Source organism: Vipera ursinii (assembly GCF_947247035.1).
Source record: "Vipera ursinii genome assembly, chromosome: Z".
Lineage (NCBI taxonomy): Eukaryota > Metazoa > Chordata > Lepidosauria > Squamata > Viperidae > Vipera > Vipera ursinii.
This window is the reverse complement of record NC_139517.1, coordinates 112,931,197-112,958,092: the sequence shown is the minus strand read 5'-3', so window position 1 is coordinate 112,958,092 and position 26,896 is coordinate 112,931,197. Positions and strand designations below refer to the sequence as shown.

General features: G+C 34.9%; 1 protein-coding gene across 6 annotated transcripts in view; it reads left to right on the top strand.

Moving 5' to 3' along the window:
- The window catches only part of PARD3 (par-3 family cell polarity regulator), a 671,095-nt gene that overhangs the window by 355,967 nt on the left and 288,232 nt on the right, over window positions 1-26,896 (top strand). For 5 of the 6 annotated variants that reach the window (XM_083376219.1, XM_083376217.1, XM_083376216.1 and 2 more), the window contains 2 exons: window positions 21,384-21,472; window positions 26,268-26,351. In XM_083376219.1, coding sequence (XP_083232345.1) covers window positions 21,384-21,472; window positions 26,268-26,351 — 173 coding nt within the window. The remainder of the gene's footprint in view (window positions 1-21,383; window positions 21,473-26,267; window positions 26,352-26,896) is intronic. The other variant, XM_083376218.1, reaches the window with a different exon arrangement.

Sequence of the window (26,896 nt, the reverse complement as noted above, 5' to 3'; positions counted from 1 at the left end):
CCATGGAGAGGGCTCTGTGTGCAATAGGTTTGCCACCACTGGCATAGACTTTCGTGTAAATGATCCTGTCCCTAATCCTTCAGGTAGAAGATACCTGGAGAAAGTTCATACTGGTTGGGAATTCATGGAGTTGCAGATTTTGAACATTATGCAGCTAACTATTTTACTAATGGCTTTATTAGTTTGTGATCTATCCTTCCATAGTTTTCTTTTGCCACTTTTATAGAACAGTAAAGGCTAGAAAAGGGATAAGTTGCAAATTTTCTGCATTTCATTTTGTAACCTTATATGCAGCAGAGATGGAAGACTAGGGGAGAAGAGAGAGAGGTTGTGAAGAGATGATATGAATGTGAAATATGATTGATAGTTGTTCCTTGTAATATTTTGGATGTGCTTGTATTTTTTAATAACATTTGTCCCTTCTAAGGACATGCTATTTTCTTTGGAAAAAAAATAAGTTAAACTGAGAGAAAATGTTAGAAATTGTTATTTCTGTTTCAGATATTATTTTTGAATGTTAAAATATCACACATACTCTTGAAAGAACTTGGGTGCTTGAAGAAAGGGTGAAGGACACTGTTTGATGTCAAGCAATATTGTGAAACCTTTTCATAGCATCTATCATGTGTCAGAAAATGCACAAATATAGCTATTTTGATTGTTAGAACTTCTTAACACCCTCTAGAGACCTTCTGATATTTACTTTGCCTTTCTTTGGTAGCTCTCTTTTCTACTGTTTAAGAAGTTAGCTTCACAATCTTAAAGGACAGGTTGCCTTTGATCGAGTCTGTCTGTTGTGCAAATAATACAAAATAATAAGAATAAATTTATGCTTACTCTGTTCTACAAAAATTGCCACAAACAACCTTTAGGTAATTTGGATTAAGCAGTCTGAGCCTCCTAATTGTTTTTTTAATTTCTCTAAAACCCTCATCCAAAAAAACTTTAAATGCCACTAACTACCTTATCTGATCTCATGATAATAGTTGCCTGAGACAAACAGTTTTCTGCTAAATACCTATTACACTTAATATATTTATGTTAGTTGACCTTTATTAGTAAGTTTACCATACCTGTAGTAATACAATTTTATGTTTTTAATATTGGTAAGAATTGGTCAGTTGTTTGGTAGCTGGGGCTGCAACTAAATCTTAATGTTGCTTAAATCTTGGTTCACGATTTAAATTTGTGCTGCTATATTCTGTCCACACACACCACATAAGAATTAACTGAATGCTGTTTTGAAATTAAATTTGGACAGGAAAACTATTTAATTTTATTTCTTATTTTCATTTTACTGGCCTCTAGTAAGAGAAAATATGCCCTTGATGATATTAGTATAAAGCTACTGTTATAAATTTGCATATTGATTTTCCCTCATTGACTTAATTTGCAAAATTAGGGAATAAGATTAACCATAATTTTTTATATGGTTTCCTTCAGCTTATTTCCAGTTTTCAAAACATGTCCTTGTATTTCTCACAGCCCTCCACATTTAAGCAATCAAGCAGACAGCAGAGTAGGGATTGCCAGTTTTTCAAGAATCCAAGTTAAAATATTTCATTTAAATCAAGTGAAAAAATATTAATTACATTATTATTGTTGTTAACAACAACAATAACAACAACAACATTCTGTAAAAAATGTAACTTGCCTGTGTCTGAAAAGTCGTGGGAACGTAGGGTGGAAAAAGTTGTTGAGAATGAGAGGGTGAAGATCTTGTGGCACTTTCGAATACAGACAGATCGCCATTTGGAACACAGCATACTGAAGCGTACTCGCTGTACCAGGAGATGCCAGAGTCAAAGAAAAAGAACTGGAAAAAATTATGAAATATCGCGACCTGGCCATTGAAACTGTGTGATTATGAATGAAATGTGTAACAGTGATACCCATTGTCATCGGAGTACTGGGAACTGTGTTTAAAAACTTTGCAAAATACATCAAGAAACTGCAGATTCCTGCAATAACTCCAGCAATGCTACAAAAAACTGTCCTACTTGGAACATCTTACATTTTAAGGAGGTACCTGGTTGATACCTAGGATGCTGGCAGCAACCCGTGTCAACCATCAGCGCCAGTCAATTTGAATGTTCAGTTGACTGAGGTTCATGTTTAATGAATTTTATTGTTGTTGTTAGTTGCGAAGTCGTGTCCGACCCATTGCGACCCGATGGACAACGTTCCTCCAGGCCTTCCTGTCCTCTACCATCTTCTGGAGTTCATTTAGGCTCACACCTACTGCTTCAGTGATTCCATCCAGCCACCTCATTCTCTGTCATCCCATTCTTCTATTGCCCTCAACCCTTCCCAGCATTAGGCTCTTCTCCAGTGAGTCCTTCCTTCTCATTAGGTGGCCAAAATATTTGAGTTTCAGCTTCAGGATCTGGCCTTCTAAAGAGCAGTCAGGGTTGATCTCCTCTAGGACTGACCGGTTTGATCGCCTTGCAGTCCAAGGGACTCACAGGCATCTTCTCCAGCACCATAGTTCAAAGGCTTCAATTCTTTGGCGCTCAGCCTTTCTTATGGTCCAACTTTCATGGCCATACATTGCAACTGGGAAGACCATAGCCTTGACTATACGCACTTTTGTTGACAGGGTGATGTCTCTGCTTTTTAGTGTGCTGTGTAGATTTGCAATGGCTTTCCTCCCCAGGAGCAACAGTCTTTTAATTTCTTGGCTGCAGTCCCATCTGCGGTGATCTTGGAGCCCAGGAAAATAAAGTATGTCACTACTTCCATTTCTTCCCCATCTATTTGCCAGGAATTGAGAGGGCCAGATGCCATGATCTTGGTTTTCTTAATGTTGAGTTTCAACCCAACTTTTGCACTCTCCTTCTTCACTCGCAACAAGAGGCTCTTTAGTTCCTCTTCACTTTGTGCCATTAGAGTGGTATCATCTGCATATCTTAGGTTGTTGATATTTCTCCCAGAAATCTTAATTCTAACCATTGATTCATCTGGACCTGCCTTTCTCATGATGTGCTTGCATATAAGTTAAACAGGCAGGGTGACAGTGTACAGTCTTGCCGGACTCCTTTCTCAATTTTGAACCAATCAGTGGTTCCATGTCCAGTTCTCACTGTTGCTTCTTGACCCGCATATAGGTTTCTCAAGAGACAAATAAGATGGTCTGGTACTCCCATCTCTTTAAGAACTTGCCACAGTTTGTTGTGATCCACACAAAGAAATGCTTTAGCATAGTCAATGAATCAGAAGTAGATGTTTTTCTGGAACTCCCTAGCTTTCTCCATGATCCAGCATATGTTGGCAATTTGATCTCTAGTTCCTCTGCCTCTTCGAAATCCTGCCTGTATTTCTGGTAGTTCTCGATCCACATACTGCTGGAGTCTAGCTTGTAGGATTTTAAGCATAACTTTACTAGCATGAGAAATGAGTGCAATGGTGTGATAGTTTGAACATTCTTTGGCACCGCCTTTCTTAGGAATTGGAATGTAAACTGATCTTTTCCAATCCTGTGGCCACTGTTGAGTTTTCCAAATTTGCTGGCAAATTGAGTGTAGTACTTTTACTGCATCGTCTTTTAAGATTTTGAATAGCTCAGCTGGAATACTGTCACCTCCACTAGCTTTGTTGTTGCTCAGCTCACTTCACATTCTAGGATGTCTGGCTCAAGGTCAGTGACCACCTCATTGTGGTTATCAGGGTCGTTAACCTCCTTCTGTGTAATTTTGCCACCTCTTCTTAATCTCTTCTGCCTCTGTTAGGTCCCTGCCATTTTGGTCCTTTATCATGCCCATTTTTGCATGAAACTTTCCCTTCATCTCTCCAATTTTTTGAAGAGATCTCTGGTCCTCCCTATTCTATTGTTTTCTTCTATTTCTTTGCACTGTTTATATAAGAAGGCATTCTTATCTCTTCTAGCTATTCTCTGGAATTCTGCATTCAATTGGGCATATCTTTCTTTTTCTCCCTTGCGTTTAGCTTCCCTCCTTTCCTCAGCTATTTACAAAGCTTTCTCAGACAGCCATTTTGCTTTCTTGCATTTCTTTTTCTTTGGTATGGTTTTGGTTGCTACCTTTTGTACAATGTTGCGAATGTCTGTCCATAGTTCTTCAGGCACTCTGCCTAAACTTTGCAACAAGAAGCTCATGGTCTGACCCACAGCCAGCTCCTGGTCTTGTTTTTACTGACTGTATAGAGCTTCTCCATCTTTGGCTGCAGAGCACATAGTCAATCTGATTTCTGTGTTGACCGTCTGGTGATGTCCATGTGTAGAGCTGTCTCTTGGGTTGTTGGAAAAGAGTGTTTGCTATGACCATCATATTCCCTTGACAAAATTCTATCAACCTGTGCCCTGCTTCATTTTGTACTCCAAGGCCAAACTTGCCTGTTATTCCAGTTATCTTTTGGCTTCCTAGTTTAGCATTCCAATCCCCCATGATGATAAGGACATCATTTTTTGGTGTTAGTTCTATAAGGTGATGTAGGGCTTCATAGAACCAGTCAACTTCATCCTCTTTAGCATTGGTGTTTGGGGCATAGAATTGGACTACTGTGATATTGAATGGTTTGCCTTGGATTCAAACTGAGATCCTTCTGTCAGTTTGGGGATTGTATCCCAGTATTGCTTTCTTACTCTTTTATTGACTATGAAGGCTACTCCATTTCTTCTGAGGGGTTCTTGTCCGCAGTATTATACCTGATGGTCTTCTGAATGAAATTCTCCTGTTCTGGTACATTTTAGTTCGCTGATTCCTAAAATGTCGATGTTCAGTCTTGTCATCTCTTGTTTGACCAAGTCCAGCTGAACGTCTAGAGGGCATCTATTAGAATTGTGTTCTGAACTGCTTTTGTACATAGTTGAGTTTTATACAAGCATCCTTTTCTCTGAGCCAAAGTATATTCTGTCTCCATGGGGAGGAAACTTTATATTTATAAAGTATATAAAATAGGATTCCAATATATAAAATAGAATACTGAGAGCTGCAGAACATTACATGCAGTCTGCCTTGTACTGAATGGATGCACACTTAGACAATGTTAATATTACATTTCATATGTATACAATATGAATCATTTAGGTGAAGCACAACAGAAATTAAAAGAATATGAATCTGCAAAGCATATTCATTTTCTAAATCTGTTGTAGCCATATTTAGCACTATGATTTTTAGCGGAATCCTTATTTGTTCAATGTATTATTTAGATAGCTATAAATACTATATTTTATACATTTTAACTTCTTTTCATAAAGTCTTGTGCATTTTCCCTACTGAGATTTTGGAACCTATTATCTGTTTGATTATACGAATTTAGACTGCATTTTCCCAGTATATCATTGCATCTTACTTGAATTTTTTTAGTCACTGTCATTCCCAATCCACTGATTTTATTAGTCCTTTTAGAGTTTATCATTAAGACTCAGAAGACAATTGTATAGTTAGAAAAGGAAAAAAATCCTCAACAATATAGATTCCATAAATATTTAACTAGTAAAGTTTAGTATTTCTATTTCTATTTTTATGTATGTTATATATAGCTAGAGCCACAGTTTTAGGATCTGAGAACATTATTATTTCTCTAACCTTTTATTTATTTTATCTGAACAGTTAGAGATAAGCTTGTGTTCTTTGTTGTGTAGATATGAGGAAAAGGAACAAATGCTACTTTGGATTGTCACTGACACCAAAGGGTTGTCCCAGAGGTACCAAAAAATGTATTGAATGTGGCTTCCTTAGAAAAAGGCCAGACACTATGACATTAAGGGGCCTTCCAGGGAGAAAACACCACTTGTCATCTTCCGCTGATGATAAACTATAGTAGAAGTCTGAGAGGAAAACATTTTGACAGCTCTTCTCAGGCTGAGGAACTTGAATATACTTAGTAAGGTTTTAATTGACTGCTGAGATAGTGTTTTATAAGACGAGAACTAGCCAACTTCATTTAGATATACTGGTTTCTGATTCCGAGGTTTTGTTTTGCATAACTTGATGTGTGACTGGATTCTACTTATGTAATCCTTGAGTTACAACCATAATGGTGATGTCACTGACCTAATTTTATGCCCTTTTTCATCAGTCGTTAAGCAAATCACCATGATTGTTAAGTAAATCCATAGCCAGTAAATCAGTGCTGCAGTTGTTAAACCAATCAGCATGGTTTTCTTGAAAACTGGAAGTAACTGCCAGTTTTCAGCAAAAGAGCCATAAATTGTGGTCATGTGATTGTAAGACACTGCAAATGGTCATAAATGTGACTAGATTGCCAAGCACCTGAAGTATAATTATGTGATGGGGGAGCCTGACTGTCGGAATTTCAATTCTGGGTCATAAGTGCCTTCCAGGTAGGTCTCTCTGAACTTTGACTTATTGCAGCTAGTTAAATATTTTTAAATATTTTCGTGGCATCCGGCCCTTTCTATTGCTGGCAAATAGATGGGGAAGAAATAGAAGTAGTGACAGATTTTATTTTCCTGGGCTCCAAGATCACCACTGATGGAGACTGCAGCCAAGAAATTAAAAGACGCTTGCTCCTGTGGAGGAAAGCCATGGCAAATCTAGACAGCACACTAAAAAGCAGAGACATCACCCTGCCAACAAAAGTGCATATAGTCAAGGCTATGGTCTTTCCAGTTGCAATGTATGGCAGTGAAAGTTGGACCATAAGAAAGGCTGAGCGCCAAAGAATTGAGGCCTTTGAGCTATGGTGCTGGAGAAGACTCCTGCGAGTCCCTTGGACTGCAAGGCGATCAAACCGGTCAGTCCTAGAGGAGATCAACCCTGACTGCTCTTTAGAAGGCCAGATCCTGAAGCTAAAACTCAAATACTTTGGCCACCTAATGAGAAGGAAGGACTCACTGGAGAAGAGCCTAATGCTGGGAAAGGTTGAGGGCAATAGAAGAAGAGGACGACAGAGAATGAAGTGGCTGGATGGAGTCACTGAAGCAGTAGGCGTGAGTCTAAATGGACTCCAGAAGATGGTAGAGGACAGGAAGGCCTGGAAGAACGTTGTCCATAGAGTCGTGATGGGTTGGACACGACTTCGCAACTAACAACAACAAAATATTTTTAAGGTTGCTCAGGAAACTGCATTTATACAAGCAGGATTTCCCCCCATTTCCACTTGTTCTGGGTTGTGTTCACTGGGAAATAAGAGAAGAAATGTCTTTATTTTTAGAGATAATCTTATAATAGCTGTTGACCACTTTCCATTAAAAAATAAAGGCATTAAAAAGTTTTAAATGAGAGCAGAGCGTTATTCATTGGAGTTTATTTTCATAAAAGAAATAATAGAATAACATCCCTATATCCCTGATCATCCCTATATAATTTCAAACAAATGATTATCCAATGTATTCTTAAAAACTCCAGTAGTGAAGCACCCACAACTTCTGGAAACAAGTTGTTCTACAGATTAATTCTTCTATCTGTCAGGAAATTTTCTTTAGTTCTAGATTGATTCTCTCCTTGATTAGTTTCCATAAATATTAATAAATTACTATTTATTAATAACATTAATACTATTATTTTCATAATAATGTATATTTTATATACCCCATGCATTATTACATACTTTATATAAATATTTGAAATATTTTTTTATCCAAATATTCATCCATATAATTCATCCATTCAAATATTCTGGAAGAATCTATTTTTCCTTTAATGAATGAAAAAAACAACATTTTAATAATTTCATTTACATGTTGTTTGATTCCATATTATAAACCGAATAGAGAATATAATATAAAATATCTGAAGGATAGAAGAAAAAATGAGTTCTTGGCGTTCTCTATTTTATTCCATGCAGTTGTTTCATTTCCAAGTTGGATAATATCATCAATAATTATGAGTGTGGGACAAAGTGAAATTTTCTTTTTAGTTTAGTTTAGTTTAGTTTAATAATATTTCTATACTGCCCTTCTCCCGAAGGACTCAGGGCGGTGAACAGGGCAGAATAAAAATACAGAATTACAAAAATTAAAAAATGATTAAATACATGCCCACTAAAACAATCAATACATATTAAAACCCCAATAAAATGACAGTAAAAAACCCCACCAATCCCCCATCAGGCCAGGCCGGCTTGTTCGAACAAGTATGTTTTCAGATCGCGGCGAAAGGAGCGAAGATCGGGCGCCGTCCGGAGCTCAACCCGTAACTGGTTCCATAGCTCCGGGGCGCCCACAGAGAAGGATCTCCCCCTGGGGGCCACCAGTCGACATTCTCTGACCGGTGGCACCCTGAGGAGGCCCCCTCTGTGGGAACGCACAGGGCAGAGGGAAGTTGACGCTGGCAGCAGGTGTTCCCTAAGGTACTCCGGACCCCTGCCATGTAGGGCTTTAAACACCATTACTAGTACCTTGAATTTTGTATATGATTGCTTGTTCTAGAATCCTTGATTGAGGCATTGTTTTTTCCTTGATCATCTTTGAATGGAACATTATTTCTTCCTTAAGTTATTTTTGTTTAGTTAGTGGTGGTTCCTCCTTCCTCTTTGGATATTGGTTAATAGGTAAGTGATGAAAACTGACACCTAACTAAGCAGGAACCAGCACCAAATAAACAGAAACAATCCAAGAAGCAATAAAGGCCTTAAGGTATTGCTATTTTCCCAAGAGTTTGAGAGGTTAGTTGAGCCCACATGGTTTCGTGGTTAATTTGTTTCTGGTTTCCTTGGTTGCCACAGTATTTTTGTTCCTGTCTTTGATTGTTTTTGCTACTATAGTTTTTTTTAACCTTTTTGTTAGCCATCCAGAGACATCCTTGCTATGTGAGCAGCTATATAAATTAATAAAATAAAGAAACAAGGAAATAAATAACAAGCTATCGTACATAAATACAACGGTACTTCTGTATTTATTGTTAATTAGTTCCGAAATTGCAATGAGTACCAAACATGTTTTTCCCATAAGGAATACTACTGCTAAGCTTGTAAGCCGCCCTGAGTCTTCGGAGAAAGGCGGGATATAAATGGAATTAAATAAATAAATAAAATAAATAAATAAAATAAATAATAACCTTGGGAGTCACAAAGGCAGCTGACACCAACAAGTTGTAGCTTATACATTGCATATCAAACAAACAATGACTACTTGATGTAAATAAATAAATTATTCTGAAAACTATTTGAACAAAATTTTCATGTCAAAATGCATTGGATATTAAATTCAATAAGTTTCAAAACAGTCAAGTACCAAGTACAGCTAACAAACTTCACTCCCATTTGAACCTATAATTCTCCTTAGTCTGGAAATGAAATATCTGCGAGAAAAAAAAAGGAAGCTCAGACAACTTAATCATGATTTTAAGCTTAAAAACTTAATCATGACCTTACACATAGTCTCCTCTAGAAGAAAACCTTTTTTCTTTTCTACTTAGGAAACGCAGAAATCGGAACACTTTGGGAGCCTTTAATACTACACTCAATCCAGATGATTGTAAATAAATGATAAATTAGTTTGGAAGTAGATTTCCCACACCAAGATATTTTGCTAAGACATAATTGACCTTTTCCCTCCATAATAATAACAAAACATAATTTATTGAATCCCTAGTAATTATTTTCCATGTTCTAATGTAGCTAATTATCAAGTACATATATATAACCTGAGGTCAGTGTTGAAAGGCTTCATTTTTTTTAGACTGGTTATGCTCCTGTAATGGTCAAAATGATTTTCTTTGACAGAAAAATATTAAAATAAATGGTATGTAGCATTTATGGTCCCTAATTATATAAAGAGAAGCAATGCACTTTTTTCAAATATTTATTTAGACTGCAGTTTTTAACTCTCCCCCCCACACCTACACATTCACTATATCATACATCTGTATATTACTATACTGTCATCATGACTTTTACCCATATAAAATGGTGCATGACAGGGGAGCTATTTTTGAATCAAGGTACCTCAAATGGTACCTACAGCATATTTCCAAAATCCAGTACCCTGACTCCTGAGCGAATAAAATTTGGGAAGGTTGTGGCTGCTTCAGTGTTACAGGCTGCTGCTGGCTACTGCTACAGCTATGTGATCTTCATTTTCAATTTTCTGTGACAGTTTCCCAGTCAATCTCACAATCCCTTATTTTTGTCTTGTCTTGTCATTTTATTTTATATTTATATTTATTTATATATCAATTTTAGAGACACCCATTGTACTCACAGACTGAGCCGCCAAGCAGCAAGTAACTGACTCATCATATGGTTCTTAAAGAAGCAAAACCTTTAAGATATATGACGAAAAGCCGGAATATTTTTATTGCTCTTTTCTGCCCTTGTCTGGCCTCCAAATATCTATATGCCTTTATTCAGGAACTCAGAGCATATCCATAGTGCTCCATCTTTCCTCACAAGAACCCTGTGGTTGGACTGAAAATCATCAAGTGAGTTGTTGTGCTGCAGACATATAAGAAATTGGATGTCAGAAGTCACTAAACCTCTCAGTTAGCCACTAAACCTTAGTCCCTGCCAGTACTTGTTCATTTTTCAGCTGCTTCCTATCTGAAACTGAGTGTAGACTAGCTCCTCCTTCAGGTTCCAGAGATCAGTTACAATAGTCCCACCTACCCTTCAGGAGGTCATGTGATCCTATTTTTAAATTGTCTCTGACAGCCTCCCACAACTCAGTTTGAGAAGTAGGCAGGATTTCTAAACTGTTCTGAGGTGAGAAGAAAGACCTAACACGTCATGGGTTGTCTACTATGTTCATATAGTTCTTGTTAAATTATGTAACTATATTAATATGCAATAATATTTTACCTTTATACATTTCATAATAAGTTGCTTAATTGCAGCATTTTAGAAATTTAATAAACAAAACTCTAGGTTTTATATATTTACTAATTGACCTTTGGTTTGCCTGTTGGGAATTTTTCTTTGTACCTCTCATCATTTGAAAATATGAAATGATTCCATATATAAATATTTAATTTCATAATTTGAGAAAAATTACAATTTTGTGAATATGACTTTGTGCATAGTTCTTTTTGAGCAGAAGAATTACATTTTATTTAGATTTCTGTTTGTTGTAGATGGCATTATTATTGACTTGATGGCTTGAAGACAATTTGTTTTTCATGTTCCGAACAGCTGATCTTGGAATCTATTACGGGAATTTGCTGTGCAAGAGCACTTGGATATTATAGATAATTAACATTCATTGTACTTCTACTGCATGGTCTGATGCCAAGCCAAAAACCCAGCTACCTCTTGTTACTTTGAATATTCTCAAGTCTTCACACATGATAACAGATCTTGTACATCCAGTGATTTCCCTTGTTTGTTTTGTTTTAGAGATTTAAGTTTCTTATATAAAAAATGAAAAAATAAAATAAAATCTTGTGACATCATTATAGGTACTCCAGTGAAAAGGAACACTACAAAATATAGATGCAGATATTGTGCATGACCCTGTCACCTAATTGTAGTTTTAATGTGTTATTCATTTATTAGGAACAGGGACTATTAGAATTACATTACATATTATACATTCCTTGTTTACTTTTACAGTTTTTAATGTGATTTTTCATACAAAGTGAAGTAGGTTGAGGATAACATTTAGTAAGGCTGAGTTGTGTTTTATATGAAATTCAGCTGTTGCTCCTGAAGTTACATAGTTATGTAAGATAGAAAACAGACTCTAAGCAGAATCACATTTTCACATAAACAAAAATGTTCATAAGTTAAAAAATATGTAGTAAGACATACAGTATTGTTAACATTTTGCATTCACCAGTGTTCTAAAAACTGAATTTGCCTAGATTTTTGATTTTTGCTACTACATGAAATTGGCATGCATTTAATATTTAAAATAGCAAAATATTTTAATAGCAAATAATGTGAAATATTAAAAAAATCAGTAATCAGTATGATTTGGATAATATTGATGCTTTGTGATTTTTCAGGCTCTCCAAATCCAGCAAAGGGGATGAGGATGGGAAATTATTAAATCAGACTTTCTGTGTAATGGGGAACAGAATTGTGTTCAGGATTACTTTTAGCATGGGCATTTTATCAAACAGATATTGCAGCTGCATTTTAAAGATAACATTAGTAAGGCTAACTGTAGTTCCTAACAAATCGCTGTCAATAAAAATGCAATCAGATTTGAGACATCCTCGTCAGAACCACATAAGATTTGTTGAGTCATTGTGTGACCCTCCTAACTATTGTTGGGATAACTCCCAAGTTCCATAATCTCTCAGCATTGGCATGCTACTCAGGTCTCTTAGGATTTACAGTTTAATAATATATGCAAATCTACCATTTCATCATTCTTGACCTGAAGGGAAACTGAAATTCTATGTATTCCTCCTTGCATTAAATCATGATTTTGAAAGATGTGACCCATGATAGAGGGGGGGAAAAGGTACAGCCTGTTTATTATAACCCAATTTCGCTGCTTTTTGTGTTATTTCAAATATGGTGAATTCATTGTATTCAGTAACCATGTTTCTGTCATCACCACCTTGCCTTGAGTTTTCATATTTGATCCTTCTGTTGTATGTTCCTAATGTATGTCCTCTCTATTACTGATATCTTTAAAAAGCAGAACTAGAAATCGTGGATTCATCTGCTATCCATCTCAGATCAGGATAAAAGGAACAGATGGTTTACTTAAACTAGAAAGATAAGGAGGAAATTGGCAGTCATAAGAAAGTCAGGAAACATATGAGGTTTTTTTTAAAAAAATTAGCTCATGGACATTACATGGGAAAAGCCCTCATATTTAAAGACTGGAAAGCTTAGCTGGCAGAAGAGTGTCCTGCTACAGAAATAGAAAAAAAATTAGCTTTTCCTGGAAGTGTGATTGAGTTTTTTTTCCCAAAAGTGTTATTGTATATATTTTCTTTATGTTTGAAGATTGCTTCTCTTAGTAGTTTTATTTATTATTTAGCCAGCAATCCTAAAGTGAAGATTACAGGAAATCCATTGAAGTGTATTCAGATACACAGATAAAGCATAGTCCAATTGTGATTGCATAGAGAAAAGATCTTCATGAGGTACATACTCTTAATGATTTAGAAAATGGAGTTTAATCAATAGGGAACAATATTTTATATATAGTAATTCATTATTAAATATGTTTTTATTTGTGCAGTAATGTGGATATTCTTCTGTTTCCCCAGTCTGGTACTGTATATCCAAATACTGCAATCTTTAATACAGATTTAAAAAATAAAATTGGATGCTTCTAATAATCTATAACATTACTAATACAGATTGTTTTAGTAATGTAGGTAAGGTAAAACTGTATAAAATGTTTCATAAAAGCTACTATTATACAAAGCATTTTGCCTACATTTGCTCAATAGTTCATTCTCAAACTTTTCCCAGCCTGTAAATAAAATATAACATTTCTAATTTACCTCTATAACAGGTGGGCTTTTTCATTTAAGAAGAAATCCAAAGCAATAATTGCTTGATGTAGATACTTTCAGAGCTACTTACTTTTTTTTAGCAAATGAGAATTCTAAGTTACTTCCCTGTGCAGGTGTCCAAATTAATCTATGTTTGGTTCCATGTAAATGAAAATCTGTGTTATATGGAGAAGAAAAGAGTTGCTGATTATGGCACTATTAAAATGTTTTTTTAAGGGATGCATCTGTTGATTATGGTATCATGGTACCAGTGCTCTAGTGAAATTTAGAAGCTTATCTTACTTTTAAGTATCATAATTGAGAGACATAATTTTTAGACTTAGAAGATTACTGAATGAAATTGAAACCGTATACTATTCCCTTGGAGTTAGTAATAAATTTGAAAAAAGGGGGGGCATTTGTCACATTCATATAGCAAGCATAAAGGTACATGACTTGTGATGGTAATTTGGACTGGAATTTCAGTTGTTAAGCAATGTGGTAATTAGGCAAAACATCACAAGACCACACTATTAGAGATGGTAATTACAGTAGTTCCAATTGCAGTGGTTAGGCCAGGACAGGATTGTTATGCGAGCACCTCACACTTCTGCCCTGCAATACTTGCCTTCCATTCAATTCCTACCTGTCCCTACCTCACCTCTACCCTTTTGGCTGCCCTGCGCCTTGCTGCCCCAAATGACCTTCACCGTTTTCCCCCCACTATTAGGCCATGATCCTGACATGGGTGAGGATGTAGCTGCTGGCTGTTCATGACATTTTTCAGGTGGAAAGCTGGTCCAAGAGTGAGCAGAGGGTCTGTGGGTAAGCTCTGTCGGCCCTGAGCTGGCCTCCGCTCCTCGCTGAAGCCTACTGCCCAGTTTTCCAAGAACACTTCCTCCAGTTCTGCTGTCACCCCAAACAACACTTCCCACACAACTCCATCTTCACCCAGGGAACTGCCATAGGTTCTCCTGCAACTGCCATTCCAGAATTGTACCCTAGCCCCTTATATCTATAAGTTATGCTTCTTTTGCATGTTTCTTTTATCCTGGTTAGTTGCTTTTGCATATAATCCACAGATATTGAAGACCCATTCATTCTTGATGCTACCTGTTCTTATTTTACCATGTATAGTTTTTTCTTGTAACCCAGTTCCCCTGCTTTCAACTTACTTTTATATTTCTCTTAAATGACCCAATACTATTAGGATATTATCCTACTGTTAGGATATTAGTAGCTGGAACAGTAAAGTGTACAATGGGCTAGAATACACAATTGTATCTGATTGGTTGGAGAATGCTGGCTCCTGCTAAGATTGGTTGCTGTGGGTGTAAAGGGTGAGTTTCCCTTTTCTCCTGCCTTTTTTTCTTCTGCGTGCTCTGTATACTGTCTGGAGATTTACTTCATGATGTTCCTGTGTTCCTGACTACTTATGTGCTGTGAATATAAATGTTAAATATATTTATTTATACAAAGCTGCAAATTTGTGTCAATGTCTCTGACTTCATTTGGACACTTGCTGTGCAGTTCCCTGACAAATACTCATTTACATCTAACAACAGTCATTTATATATAACATGTTGGACAGAGAAACATTCTTGAACATAGCCATTTCTGCTCGTTTCAATAAATAGTTTTTCTTCATAATAGACTAAGTACTGCCTATTTTCCTACCAATATTTAACATTTTAAAATTTCCCCATATTTTCTAAACAAATGTACGATTAAAGTTCACAAATTCATCTACTTGCTCAGCTTTTTGCTATTTGTGTATGACTTGTAATTGTTTAGTGCATTTTCCTGTCAAGCAAAACTATCTTCGTCTTGGATACATTAATTTTCAGATCCAGTTCCTTATTGCATGTCATAGTTAATCTAGCATTACTAGAAATCATTCAGGTATTCAGTCAACAATGCACTATTACTTAAATAAAAAATATTTCTATCCCCAACCAACAAACCTGTATCATCACTATCGTTCCTTACCAATGTGTCCATAAATATATTAAATATACAAAGGAATGTGAAATGCCGATGTCTTATTCGTTGCTCAAAGCTGAATTACTTGTTAAGCTTTCAGTGTACTGAATCCATGTTTTATTTCCACGGTACACTGCTTTTGCTACATACAGCTACTTCTTGCTATTTATGCAAAAATGTCACATTTCAAGCTTATTCATTTTATAATATGCCTCTCTAAATCAATAGATGTGCAATTAACTTTCTGCAATATGTGTCTCTAATTAATGTTGTGAATTTCCACAACAGAACAAATAACTGAAGATTAAACATTTAAGCTGTACTTTTTCTGTCCGGCAGAAGGCTGTACCACATCTCCAAAATTTTGCTGATTGTTCAGTTTGAATCAGAATATTATCAAGCACCATCCTATCCCACTAAACAACTAATATCCCCAGTTTTTATTCATTCTTGCAAAACAATCATCAGGTACATCTACACTCTTTATGAATAGGTTGCATAGCCATTCCATAAGAAACCATATCCACATCATAATTTGTTACTAACCTTTATAGTCCTCACTTCAGTTCTCCTCTTCAATGCATCACTATGATTTCCAAACATAAATTAGTGTTTCAAAAATTCCCTCACCTCAATATTATCCCCAAATTTATTTGATTACGATTATTATAATTTGGAAGTGGGTTTTTTATGTTGTGGATTTTTAATGTTGCAAGACTCCTGAAGTCTCCTGAGTTTGAGTTGGGTGGTCATATAAATTTGTGTAATAAATAAATACATTTACATCACTTTCGTTTTTATTTTTTGTTTGGTTCTCTTTAGTGCTGCTTTTATTTTCCCTGCTCTTAATCATTTCTGGTGATACAGCTGTCTTAGAATTACACATAGTGTCTGGACGTGTGTTTTGTTTAATTTTTTTGTTTTTGTTTTGTATTTTACTTTTTATGATAAAACAAAATAAACTTAAAGGAGAATTATACATAGCTTTTTCTCGTTAGATTTTTCAGGAGTCTTTTACATAGATGGTTTCTTATCCACAGCCTGTTTTCATGTCATCATTCCACAAATGATGAGCCTTGGTGGAGCAGTGGGCTAATGCCTCCTTAAGTAACACCAGCTGCCTGCAATTAGTGCAGGTTTGAGTCCCACCAGGCTCAAGGTTGACTCAGCCTTCCGTCCTTCCGAGGTAGGTAAAATGAGGACCCAGATTGTTGGGGGCAATTAAGCTGACTTTGTAATAATGCCGCTTGTGGGGTGTATGAAAGCCCTAATAAGCAGGCATATACATAGAATGAAGGCTACTGCTAAGCTTGTAAGCCGCCCTGAGTCTTCGGAGAAGGGCGGGATATAAATGGAATAAAAATAAAAATAAAATAAAATAAAATAAAGTAACCTTCATAAAAGATGTTTTTATTGTAACTCTTCACACTTTTATGGCCCTCTGTATTAAGATTCCTTTTAACTTTGTAAACAATTTCCACATCCTCTTTTTCCATGTCTATTTTTTTATTCAGTCTGTTGAGACTAATCTATCATTTGATTTTTTTAAAAAAAATTCAGAATTCCCATTTTTTTCTTTCTGCAATTACTCTACTTATATTCTTATCTCATTCATGTCCAAAAGTCAGTCATAAGCGGTCCGTCCTTCATTCTTCACTCTGTGAAGTGTTTTTCTTCACTCTGTGTCATTCGTTCTAAATTTATATTTATTCCTTTGGCATGGGAATGTTTGAGTAGAATGATGTTTAAATTTTGTATTTGAAGCAAAAAGATTTTTCTAAGCAGTCATCTAAATTTCCAGATGATTCAATCACCTTTTCTGTAACTTTATTATCATTACTATTATGTAACATGAAAGAATATTTTTCTTTGAATCACATTAATTCAGAATGTCGTACAATTTTCTCCCAAATTCATCTATGGTTTTTCCATTATCAGTGTTCACTGAAGTATGAATTGTTATCAGACTAAGGATAGATGACATTAATTCATTCAGAAATACATTTTAGTTCTTTCATTCATAATTAAACCTATACATTCCATAAAACTTTCTTGGCTAATTCTGTACTTGGCTAATTAAATATTTGTTAGATCCACTGTATTAAAAAGACTTTTAGAAGCCCTTTTACTTCCCTTTTTTTGTTTCTTTGAAACTTTTGTGGATCCCTGCCCATTCTGAAGGTGATGAACTGGTACATCTCAGGTCCTACTGCACTCTTAATTCTCAATATTTCTTCATTGAAATTGGAGCTTCTGGGAATGTTATTTGAGTAACATCATAAGAGGTCCTATACATATTCTTAATAGCTTCATGACATTATTTTTGCTGGTCATATAGACATGGGTAGGAAACAGATAAAAAAAGAATGCTCATAACGTAAAATTAAATCTGATAGTTAAAATTCATTGCTCATTCACTGAAGAGTAAACCTTATGAAACACACAACTTTATAGCTGACTGAACATGCTTCAGATGTCACTGTTTGATAAAATATATTCGCAGCTCAAGACTTCTTTTGCATTCCCAGGAGAACTTCACAGAATTTCTACATTCCCATAGTCTTATTTTGTTATGATGACTCAAAGTCTTTTCAAAGTCTATTATTTTTGAAAGTTTTTCCCAAATATCAGGATATGATGCAGGATAATGTATCAGAAGACATGGCAAGCTACTAATGGGTAATGAGTATTGCAAGAATAGACTATGCTATCCATCCATTGCTTTTGTAACTAAAAGAAATGAAGCTATACTAGTGATGCTTTTTTCCTTCTTGTTCTTGTTCACAATGCATCACATTTTAATGCAATTAAACATTTTAAAGTTATAGTTTTTCCTATTTTGGGAATATTTTGAACAATTAATATGGTGGTGCATTTGTGTAGGGATGTACTGAAGAAGTAATATAAATTTTATTTTTATTTATTCATTAAATTTATTTGACCCATTTCACTGCAAGAGTTTATATAAATTTATATAGAGTAAAATAAATTAAGTATAGTCACATATATACACAGTTGAAAAACTTACAAATGCTAAATTTACAAATAAATCCAATTGATGTTTCTGAGACTCTCTTTATATTTCTATATAGTTCTAGGTAGGGGCAAGATACTGGTTAATCCTATATTTTGGTTCACATAGGGATCTGCCATATAGCAGTTTGATCTACAGTACTGTTTGTAGCAAGAACCCGTAACATTCAGCTTCTAATTTTTGCAGTTCCTTGGAGGAAATAACCACGGCTTTGTTAATACCTCATTAATAATTCATATTATTGATTCTCTTTTTGCTGAATTCATAACCCATCATCCAATACTTACCATTTTGGTGATTGGTGCTTCAGCAAATCTGAGTTTAAAACTGCTGATTGTAGGACAGTAGACAAAGTATTCATACAAATGAGCATTTAAAGACATCCACTTTTCTCTGAAATTGTGCAGTTGGTTAATATTTGGATATAAGCCTATCAGGAATCCCAGAATGTAGAGTAGATCAAAATGTTGACAAAAATCTGAGTTTACCTACTAAAACTAGCCCCTCACAGTTGCTACATATCAGTTGGTAAAGATATTAATCATTTTTGATAACTTGTACAAATATGGCTTTAATTTTTAAAAAAAACATGGTTATGTATTTTAAACCTTTGTGCAGGGTGGGGTAGATGTTGAGAGTATGATGATGTGCAAATAAATAAATAAAGTGATATATGTAGCCCAGCATTGAAACCCCCCTATATCTCTGGCCCCTCAACTTTATTATTATTTTTTAACAAAAATGAAATAACTGTATTTGAAACTGTTCCTAAGACTTACTGCCTTCTTGATAGGTGCTCCCGGAATCTGGAATTCCCTGTATAGAGAAGGCAGGCTAATTTTGTCTTGTTCATCTTTCTATGGCAGGGAAAGATTTAATTTCATAATACTTACTCAGTATAATTTATGCAAGCAGGGTTTTTTTTTTCTCCTTAAATTCGTTCAGTTGCTAAGGGTATTTCTATTTGTATATGCAAGTTGTTTTTTTTTTCAATCAATGTGCTGTAACTAAACATTAATGGCATGTTTAATGTTATACCCTGTCACTAAATTCCGTATTATGTCACTGCTTAAATTTTCCTTAAATATGATTTTGGGTTTTACTGATTAGATACATTTGTTGTTATAGAAATGGGTAGTTTATACCATTATGTAAAAGTAAATAAGTTGAGTTTAACTCAAAAGGTGTCAGAATTCAATGCCTTTTTCCTCCTTCTCTACATTTTTCTCTTCCTTTTTCCCTACCCTTTTCCTATTATTTGCTTTCATATTTTTGTATTTTATATTATAAACTAATTTTAAAAATTAGTTTATAATATAAAATACAAAAATATGCAAGTTGTTTTTTTTTCAATCAATGTGCTGTAACTAAACATTAATGGCATGTTTAATGTTATACCCTGTCACTAAATTCCGTATTATGTCACTGCTTAAATTTTCCTTAAATATGATTTTGGGTTTTACTGATTAGATACATTTGTTGTTATAGAAATGGGTAGTTTATACCATTATGTAAAAGTAAATAAGTTGAGTTTAACTCAAAAGGTGTCAGAATTCAATGCCTTTTTCCTCCTTCTCTACATTTTTCTCTTCCTTTTTCCCTACCCTTTTCCTATTATTTGCTTTCATATTTTTGTATTTTATATTATAAACTAATTTTAAAAATTCCTTAAATTTTTAAAATGTATATTATATGGTTTCACTGGGTTTTCTCTTACTTCTGTTCATGTTTTTTATTATAATTGTGTGCAAAGCATTTTCAAATTCAAAGTTGTTGAACTTGAGATGCTCTATTTTGATTTCACAGCAATTGTTCTGAACAGTCAAGACTTTGAAGATTAATTACAACACCCTTAATTAGGACTGAAAGCAAATTGATAGCCAATGAAGAATATGCTTAAACTGATGCAATAAATTTATAAAGCACAGTATTTTGTTCTAAATGGAAGCTCTGGATTATCTTCTAGAGCAGTCTCATATAATGTTAGGTGTAATTCATTAATATCACCTGTAATTCTTGTTCTTAGTATTTTGCTACTTCAATTTTGGTTTTGCAGTTTGGATTATATGTTGTAATTCTGCTATTTCTAGTGTGACACTGAATTAATTAATCCTGTTTTCCTAGTATAAATTATTGCATTGAATAATGGGAAAGGTGATATTAAAAATATTCATAAATTTAATTTTATAGGCAAAGCTATCCAGTCAAACACCATATTGATGTACAACTGGTCCTCAGATTACAACCCTTTATTTGCTGACCATTAAAATTTATGAGTGACACTTGCAACTGATTTTCAAATTTGTGGCTATCACAGCAGTTTCCTGATTGTGATTTAGGGACTTGCAATTACAACCATTTGCAACCTTCCCTGCCAGTCTCCCACAAATAAAGTCAGCGGAGAAGCCAGCAGGAGGTTCCAAGTCACTCCCATATCTGTTTCTTCATCTCTGATCTGTTCACTTGCTTGCCTATGGCATCTGTCCACCCACCCATAACTCTTACCCACAACTCTCACCCACTGGCCTGCTTGCCTGGGATTCCTGCGTTCCCTTATCGTGGTCATGTGAGGTCCTTGGTTAACAGCCTGCACAGTCCTGGTGTTATAATAGCAAGAATGACTGTTGGGATTATTATCGCTAAACCACACGGTTATGTGATGTTGTGTTATACGAGTGCATTTTTAAAATTTTTATCCTGCCTGTTTGTTTCATGTACAGCTTACGATGGCAAACCTTACCAATTTTATTTGCTCCTGCTATTGTTCCCACAACAATAAATCCATAGGTGAGTTGGGGTTAGCTGAGAGAAGATACTGGCCCAAAATAAGCTAGCCAGTTTTCATGCCTAAAGTGGGACTAAAACTCATCACTTCCTGGTTTCTAGCCAATGCCTTAGCCATTCCATGCTGTGTAACCCAAAGACTATCTGTATGCCATATAAAATGCAAAATATTTTAATAATTAAGTGTATCAAAATTGTGTGAGTATCCTTACACATCACTTGTGCTTAAATATGGTTATCTCTTTTGCTATTACTAGGATGATGATGGGACAGAAGAAGAAGAGAGCAGAGTAGAACCAGTGGGTCATGCAGATGCAGGTTTGGATAACATCACCTATTCGTTAGAGTAAGTTTATGGCTTTTTAAAACTATTTAATATTTAAAACATTAAGAGTTAAATTCAGAAAAAGTCTTGATAGTTTTGAACTTTGGTGTTGAAGAAGACACTTAGAAAAATTAACAAATAGATTTTTTTTAAAAAAAATCAACCCAGAGTTCTCTAGGTGCAAGTGAGTTTACTCAAATTATCCTACTTTGGACACATTATACAAAGATTTAGCTTTCTAAAGGAAACTCTAGGACTGGGAAAGGTGGAAGGACAGAATACAATAGAATAATTACTAGCAAAGTGGATGAAGTCAGTTACAATGGTGATGACTGTACCTTTGGAAGAGCTGGAGGACCAGATTCAATACACATCACCATGGACAAAATCTGTGTGATTTGTTAGAATCAATACCACTTGTTATGTTGTTATGTTGTAGAGCTTGTGTGATCTGAAGAAAATGGGAGGTATCCCACAGGTATGAAGCCATACTAGACATTTCTCATCAGAAGAGCCAGATGATACGATGGATGAGATGTAATTTAAAGCAGCGTCCCCCAATGTTTCTGATTCCATGGACAGGCAGGAGGGGAAAGGGGATGGTTTGTTGTGCGCAACCTAAACCAGTGCATGTGCAACTGCAACTTTGTGCACTTGCTTGCCACTTACATGGCCCAGTTCCCAACCAGTCTGCAGACGGGATTGGAGACCTCTGATTTACAGAAACCCATACTGGATCTGTTCTTGGCTGGGTCAACAAGGTTAGAAATCCTGGACATCTGTGGACATATGGGCTATAAGACTCAGGACTGTTGCTTGGTGCCAATCTGGCTGACTGTGAGACTAATCATCATATTAATATTTGGATACAGGTTCAAATATTCTCCATTCAAATGCATGTGTCAGGTTTCTCTTGGCTAAGAAGGCAAAATATTGCAAGAATATATTTTTTAAGAAATGAAAGCTCACATAGAAATAAAGCCATTACAGCAGTTTCTATGTAAGAAGTGCAGATTCTGTTTATAACAATCTGGGTTTAGCCTTTTTCTCCTATCCATTTTAGGTAAAGGATTGGAAGCAGAAGTTCCTTGGGCAAGGCACAGAGTTTCATCTGTTCCTTGTTTTTGTAAAAGCTCTGGTTGTTTAGTTTTGACTGTGGAAAATAATTTTCATTACACATTTGGTATCTCTTTTTTCGGATATCTCTTTTTTGATTATGTGATTGATAGTGCATCATAAAGTTGGTGTCAGCTCTCAGTGACCACATAGATTTTTTTTCGTGATGACTTGTCCCTAATGTTGATTAGGATTCTGATAACTCTGATGATTGTTTAAAAGGTTCTTATGTTGAAATGGCTGAAATTAGCAGGCCCTTGGTGTTGTGAAAAGTTCCATAAGAAACCATGAGCTTGTGAGTTAAGCACATGATTAAGACCATAAGATGCATACACAAATATTTTTGTAATTTCTGTACCTTACTTCACTGAGAACTGTATTCCAGCTTCCTCTTATGTAACTAAGTAAAAACAAGAAATCTATTTATACTTGCTTTAAACTGCATTCAGGGTTCTTCCAATCTTATGGGTCTTTGTTCAGCTGAATAAGCATTTATTTTTAAGAGAGATAACCTGGACTTTGTCTCTTTGGTTGCACCAAGCCACACCTGATTTCTACCTGACACTAATGTAGATTTTCAAATAATAATCTTCCTATAATATACTTAATGCTATGATTAAGTTTACCAATTTTGCTGCTGATCATCATCTTCATTTCTTTGTTTTACCTTTCCAGCTTTAAAGGCTTGTCCATAAAGCTATATCTTTGCATTATGGGTCTACAGATACATCTTTAATCTTAGTGAATAAAGTTCTCATGAAAAGAGATTGTCAGTAAATGTTTGTAGAATTGTTCCTCAAAATCTAAATGCTTTGGAGGATTTTGGACATTTATAATGATATCTGTTATTTTCTAATGAATGGAAGACACAATGCGTGCCAAAATATAAAAATCAACTTGTGAAATTGGTATCTTTTCCTAACCATTACGTGTAATGTTGATAGTTACAGTTCTGTGCTTGAGAATACATCTGGAAAGAATCCATTATGACATATAAATGATTATTATTGGACTTGCTCATTTTTAACACAATAAGTGGAAATTGGATAATTCAAGCAGTGCAGAGTGAAAGAGAAAATCATTGAACAAATAATGAGAAGTCAATTTGATCATTTTCTAGACTCTTCCCTCTATTGTGGCTTCCATTTATAGAGACTGCAATATAATTTTAAAACTGCATTGTAAAGTGTGCTGGCTGGAAAGGATTAGAATGAGGGACAAATCAGTTTATCTGGAAAAGCCCTTCTTTAGAGGGATAGCTAAGCAGGAGAACTAAGCAAATGGAACAAAGAAAGGGTGAGACAGGATGATTAGGAAATGAACTACATTCAAATTACAAGAAGATTGGGAGAATGTTTAAATATTCCTTGCCCCCCCCAAAAAAAGGAGCTGAAAAGCTGTAGTAGAATTTAAGAGATAGAGAAAGTAACACTTTCCTCCCTGTAATATCTGACAAGCTTCTTTTGAAATATTTCTCATGTTTAAAAATTAGTTTTTAATGTTGCATTGGGAGTAAGAGTTACCATTCAGATGTGCCAAGTTTATAAAAGTGTTCAGCTCACTGAAAATTCCAGAGGCTGTAATGCAGAACATAGTTTAGTTTCTGATTAGGAAAGATAAGCTGGTCTCACATTCTTAAAACAATTAAATGAAAAAAAATTACAGATGTATTGGAATTAATAAGCTATAAATAAAATTTCTATATGAATGATACAAAGAGAACTATTTTCATTATTTGAATAACAACTTCCTTATTGCAATAAGGTAAAATGTACTCTTTTATAAGAAGTTGGCTGCAACCTGACCACAACTTCCATAGCTAAGCTTATACCAATAATGTAATGTATGGTTATACATGTCACGTGTAATTGCATATAAGTATTGATCAATTAATATGCAATCCAGATTTCTCTTATTTTTTTTAAAAAAACCCTGAAGCTAATATTGATATTCAGCCAAGGAGAGCCCAGACTACACATAGAATTTCATTATTTCATCATCCTTGTTACAAAAGTGGGTAATAAAAACATCTGATGAAAACAAACTATTTCAAAGAGGCTTTGAAAATAATGTGTTAAAATGAGTAGTTATATATGAAATGAAAGCAAATGAATTTATATTATATGTGTTTTGATGTATGCTGCATAAGGATTTGCCAAATAATATTATAGTTAAATGGAAATTAAAGTGGAATGGAATATGCTGTTTTACAAATCTAGATCTATTCATAAATTACAATTGTTTAACTTTGATAAATCTGAGCTAAAAATAGTTTAGAACAGTGTCAGAATATTGCTATGTGGATGATATATGAGAACTTTTGACAGTGAATGTTTAGCATACCAGGGCAAAAATTAGTTTTGTGATATGGTTTAAATATTGCATTTGCAAATTCAGTTATTGATGTGATTCTTATAGAGTTATTAAAGTGATTACATAGAATCATTGAATGAATCATTAAATTGAATGTCACTTGCATATTATTCTGATAATTTTCAGTTTGACAGTTAAGTGCAGATTGATCTGGATTGTTACATTGGATCAGTTTTTTTTTTAAAAAAACCAGTGGTTTGAAGCGGATTAATTCATCCTGATTTAATGTTAATTAAAAAAGGTTGTCTGTGTTTTAATTAAAGAGCCAAAGGACTGAGAGATTTATATTATCAACTCTCAGTACAAATTATTAATTTATAAAATCTATAAAATTTGTAAATAATTACAGTGATAATTATGCCAAGACAATATATATTTACCGTGTTTCCCCGAAACACAGGGAAACTTGATTTTGGGGGATGGGCCTAACATAAGTCCTACCCCCAAAATAAGCCCTAGTTTTGGGGCGAAGCACACACCTAAAAATCAAGCTAGGGCGGGAGTGGGGAGGTGGAGCTGCACCCACTTACTTTTCTTGCCAGCCTACTTTTGAAATGTCTTCTGCAGCCAGGCCTGCATTTCACAGTCAGAGGCCTTTCCGGAATGCCTGTGCAGCCAAGAACCAAGATATGGATTCAGTCCATAGCTTGATACTTGGCTGCTTATGCCTGACTGCAAAATGCAGGCTGGAATGTAGCTGCAGAGTGAAACTGCTCCTTTGACCGCAGAAGAAGTAGACCAGCTGGGCGGGGCTGTCAGTGCAGGAGGTGAATATAAAAGACACACACACACACACACACACACACACACACACACACACACACACCGGTAAATAAGGCCTGGTGCCTCTTTTGGAGGCAAAATAAATAAATATATTATTTTCGGGGAAACATGGTAGTTAGGCTCTTCAGCAATCTATAATACTGTTTCAGTTTATATTTATGTCATTTTGAAAGTTATTTATGGAAATACTGCAAAGCAAAAAGAAATGGAACTTTCTGTTTTCTTTAGGTCAATTTGATTTAGCCCTAGTTTGATACCTAATTCCTAGAAAAGCCAGTCTCAAATTTCTTTCATAATACATTTTTATATTGTCTTATAGTTACATAATTGCATTTCACTTGAATAACTAATGGAATTATTATTTTTTATTATGGATTTTCTTTCATGCTGTCAGATTATTACTGAGGTATGTAAGAATCAATGTTGCTTTTATCTTCACTAGCTTTCAAAATCTGTGTTTAGTTTTGGTTTTGTGTTTTTGTAGAAGTGTGTGTGTCATTTTTTGGTCCATGTTCACTTTCCTTCATTCATCATTATCTCACAGTGATATGGTAAAGCTCGTTGAAGTTTCCAATGATGGTGGACCTTTGGGGATCCATGTAGTTCCTTTCAGTGCTCGAGGCGGAAGGTAATGTACCATATAGATTTTAATTGATTCATTTCCTTAGATATGTTGGTTTCTGTTTTTATCTGATTGATTGATTTGTAGGTTGATTGCTTGATTGATTGCCTATTTCCAGAACAACTATGGACAGCTTATACTTTATAAGAATAGTGTGTCTATTTGAAATAGAAACATGATTCTTTTACCAGAAAGTCTTACCGCTAGATCCTTAAGAAATCTTTTCTGAATACAACTCAGTTAGTCAAGATGAAAATGGCAGAACCTAGTCTAATTTATATGTAAAAAGTTATATTCTGTCCTAATATGAAGCTGGATTACAAGAATGTAGATTATTTCTGTCACAGCCTCATAAAAAGTTTCTGTTTCACCTTAGTCTGATATTAGAAATGTTGCACATATTTTTGCTAGTTGCAAGAATATAATGTATAGACTAGCAGCATCTTTAATCATGACAGCATTCTGTGGGTAGTTTTTCACTCAAACGTGGAAGGAAGAAAATACAGTCAAGGTAGTGTTAAATAAAGTTAGCTATATAAAATATAGCACAA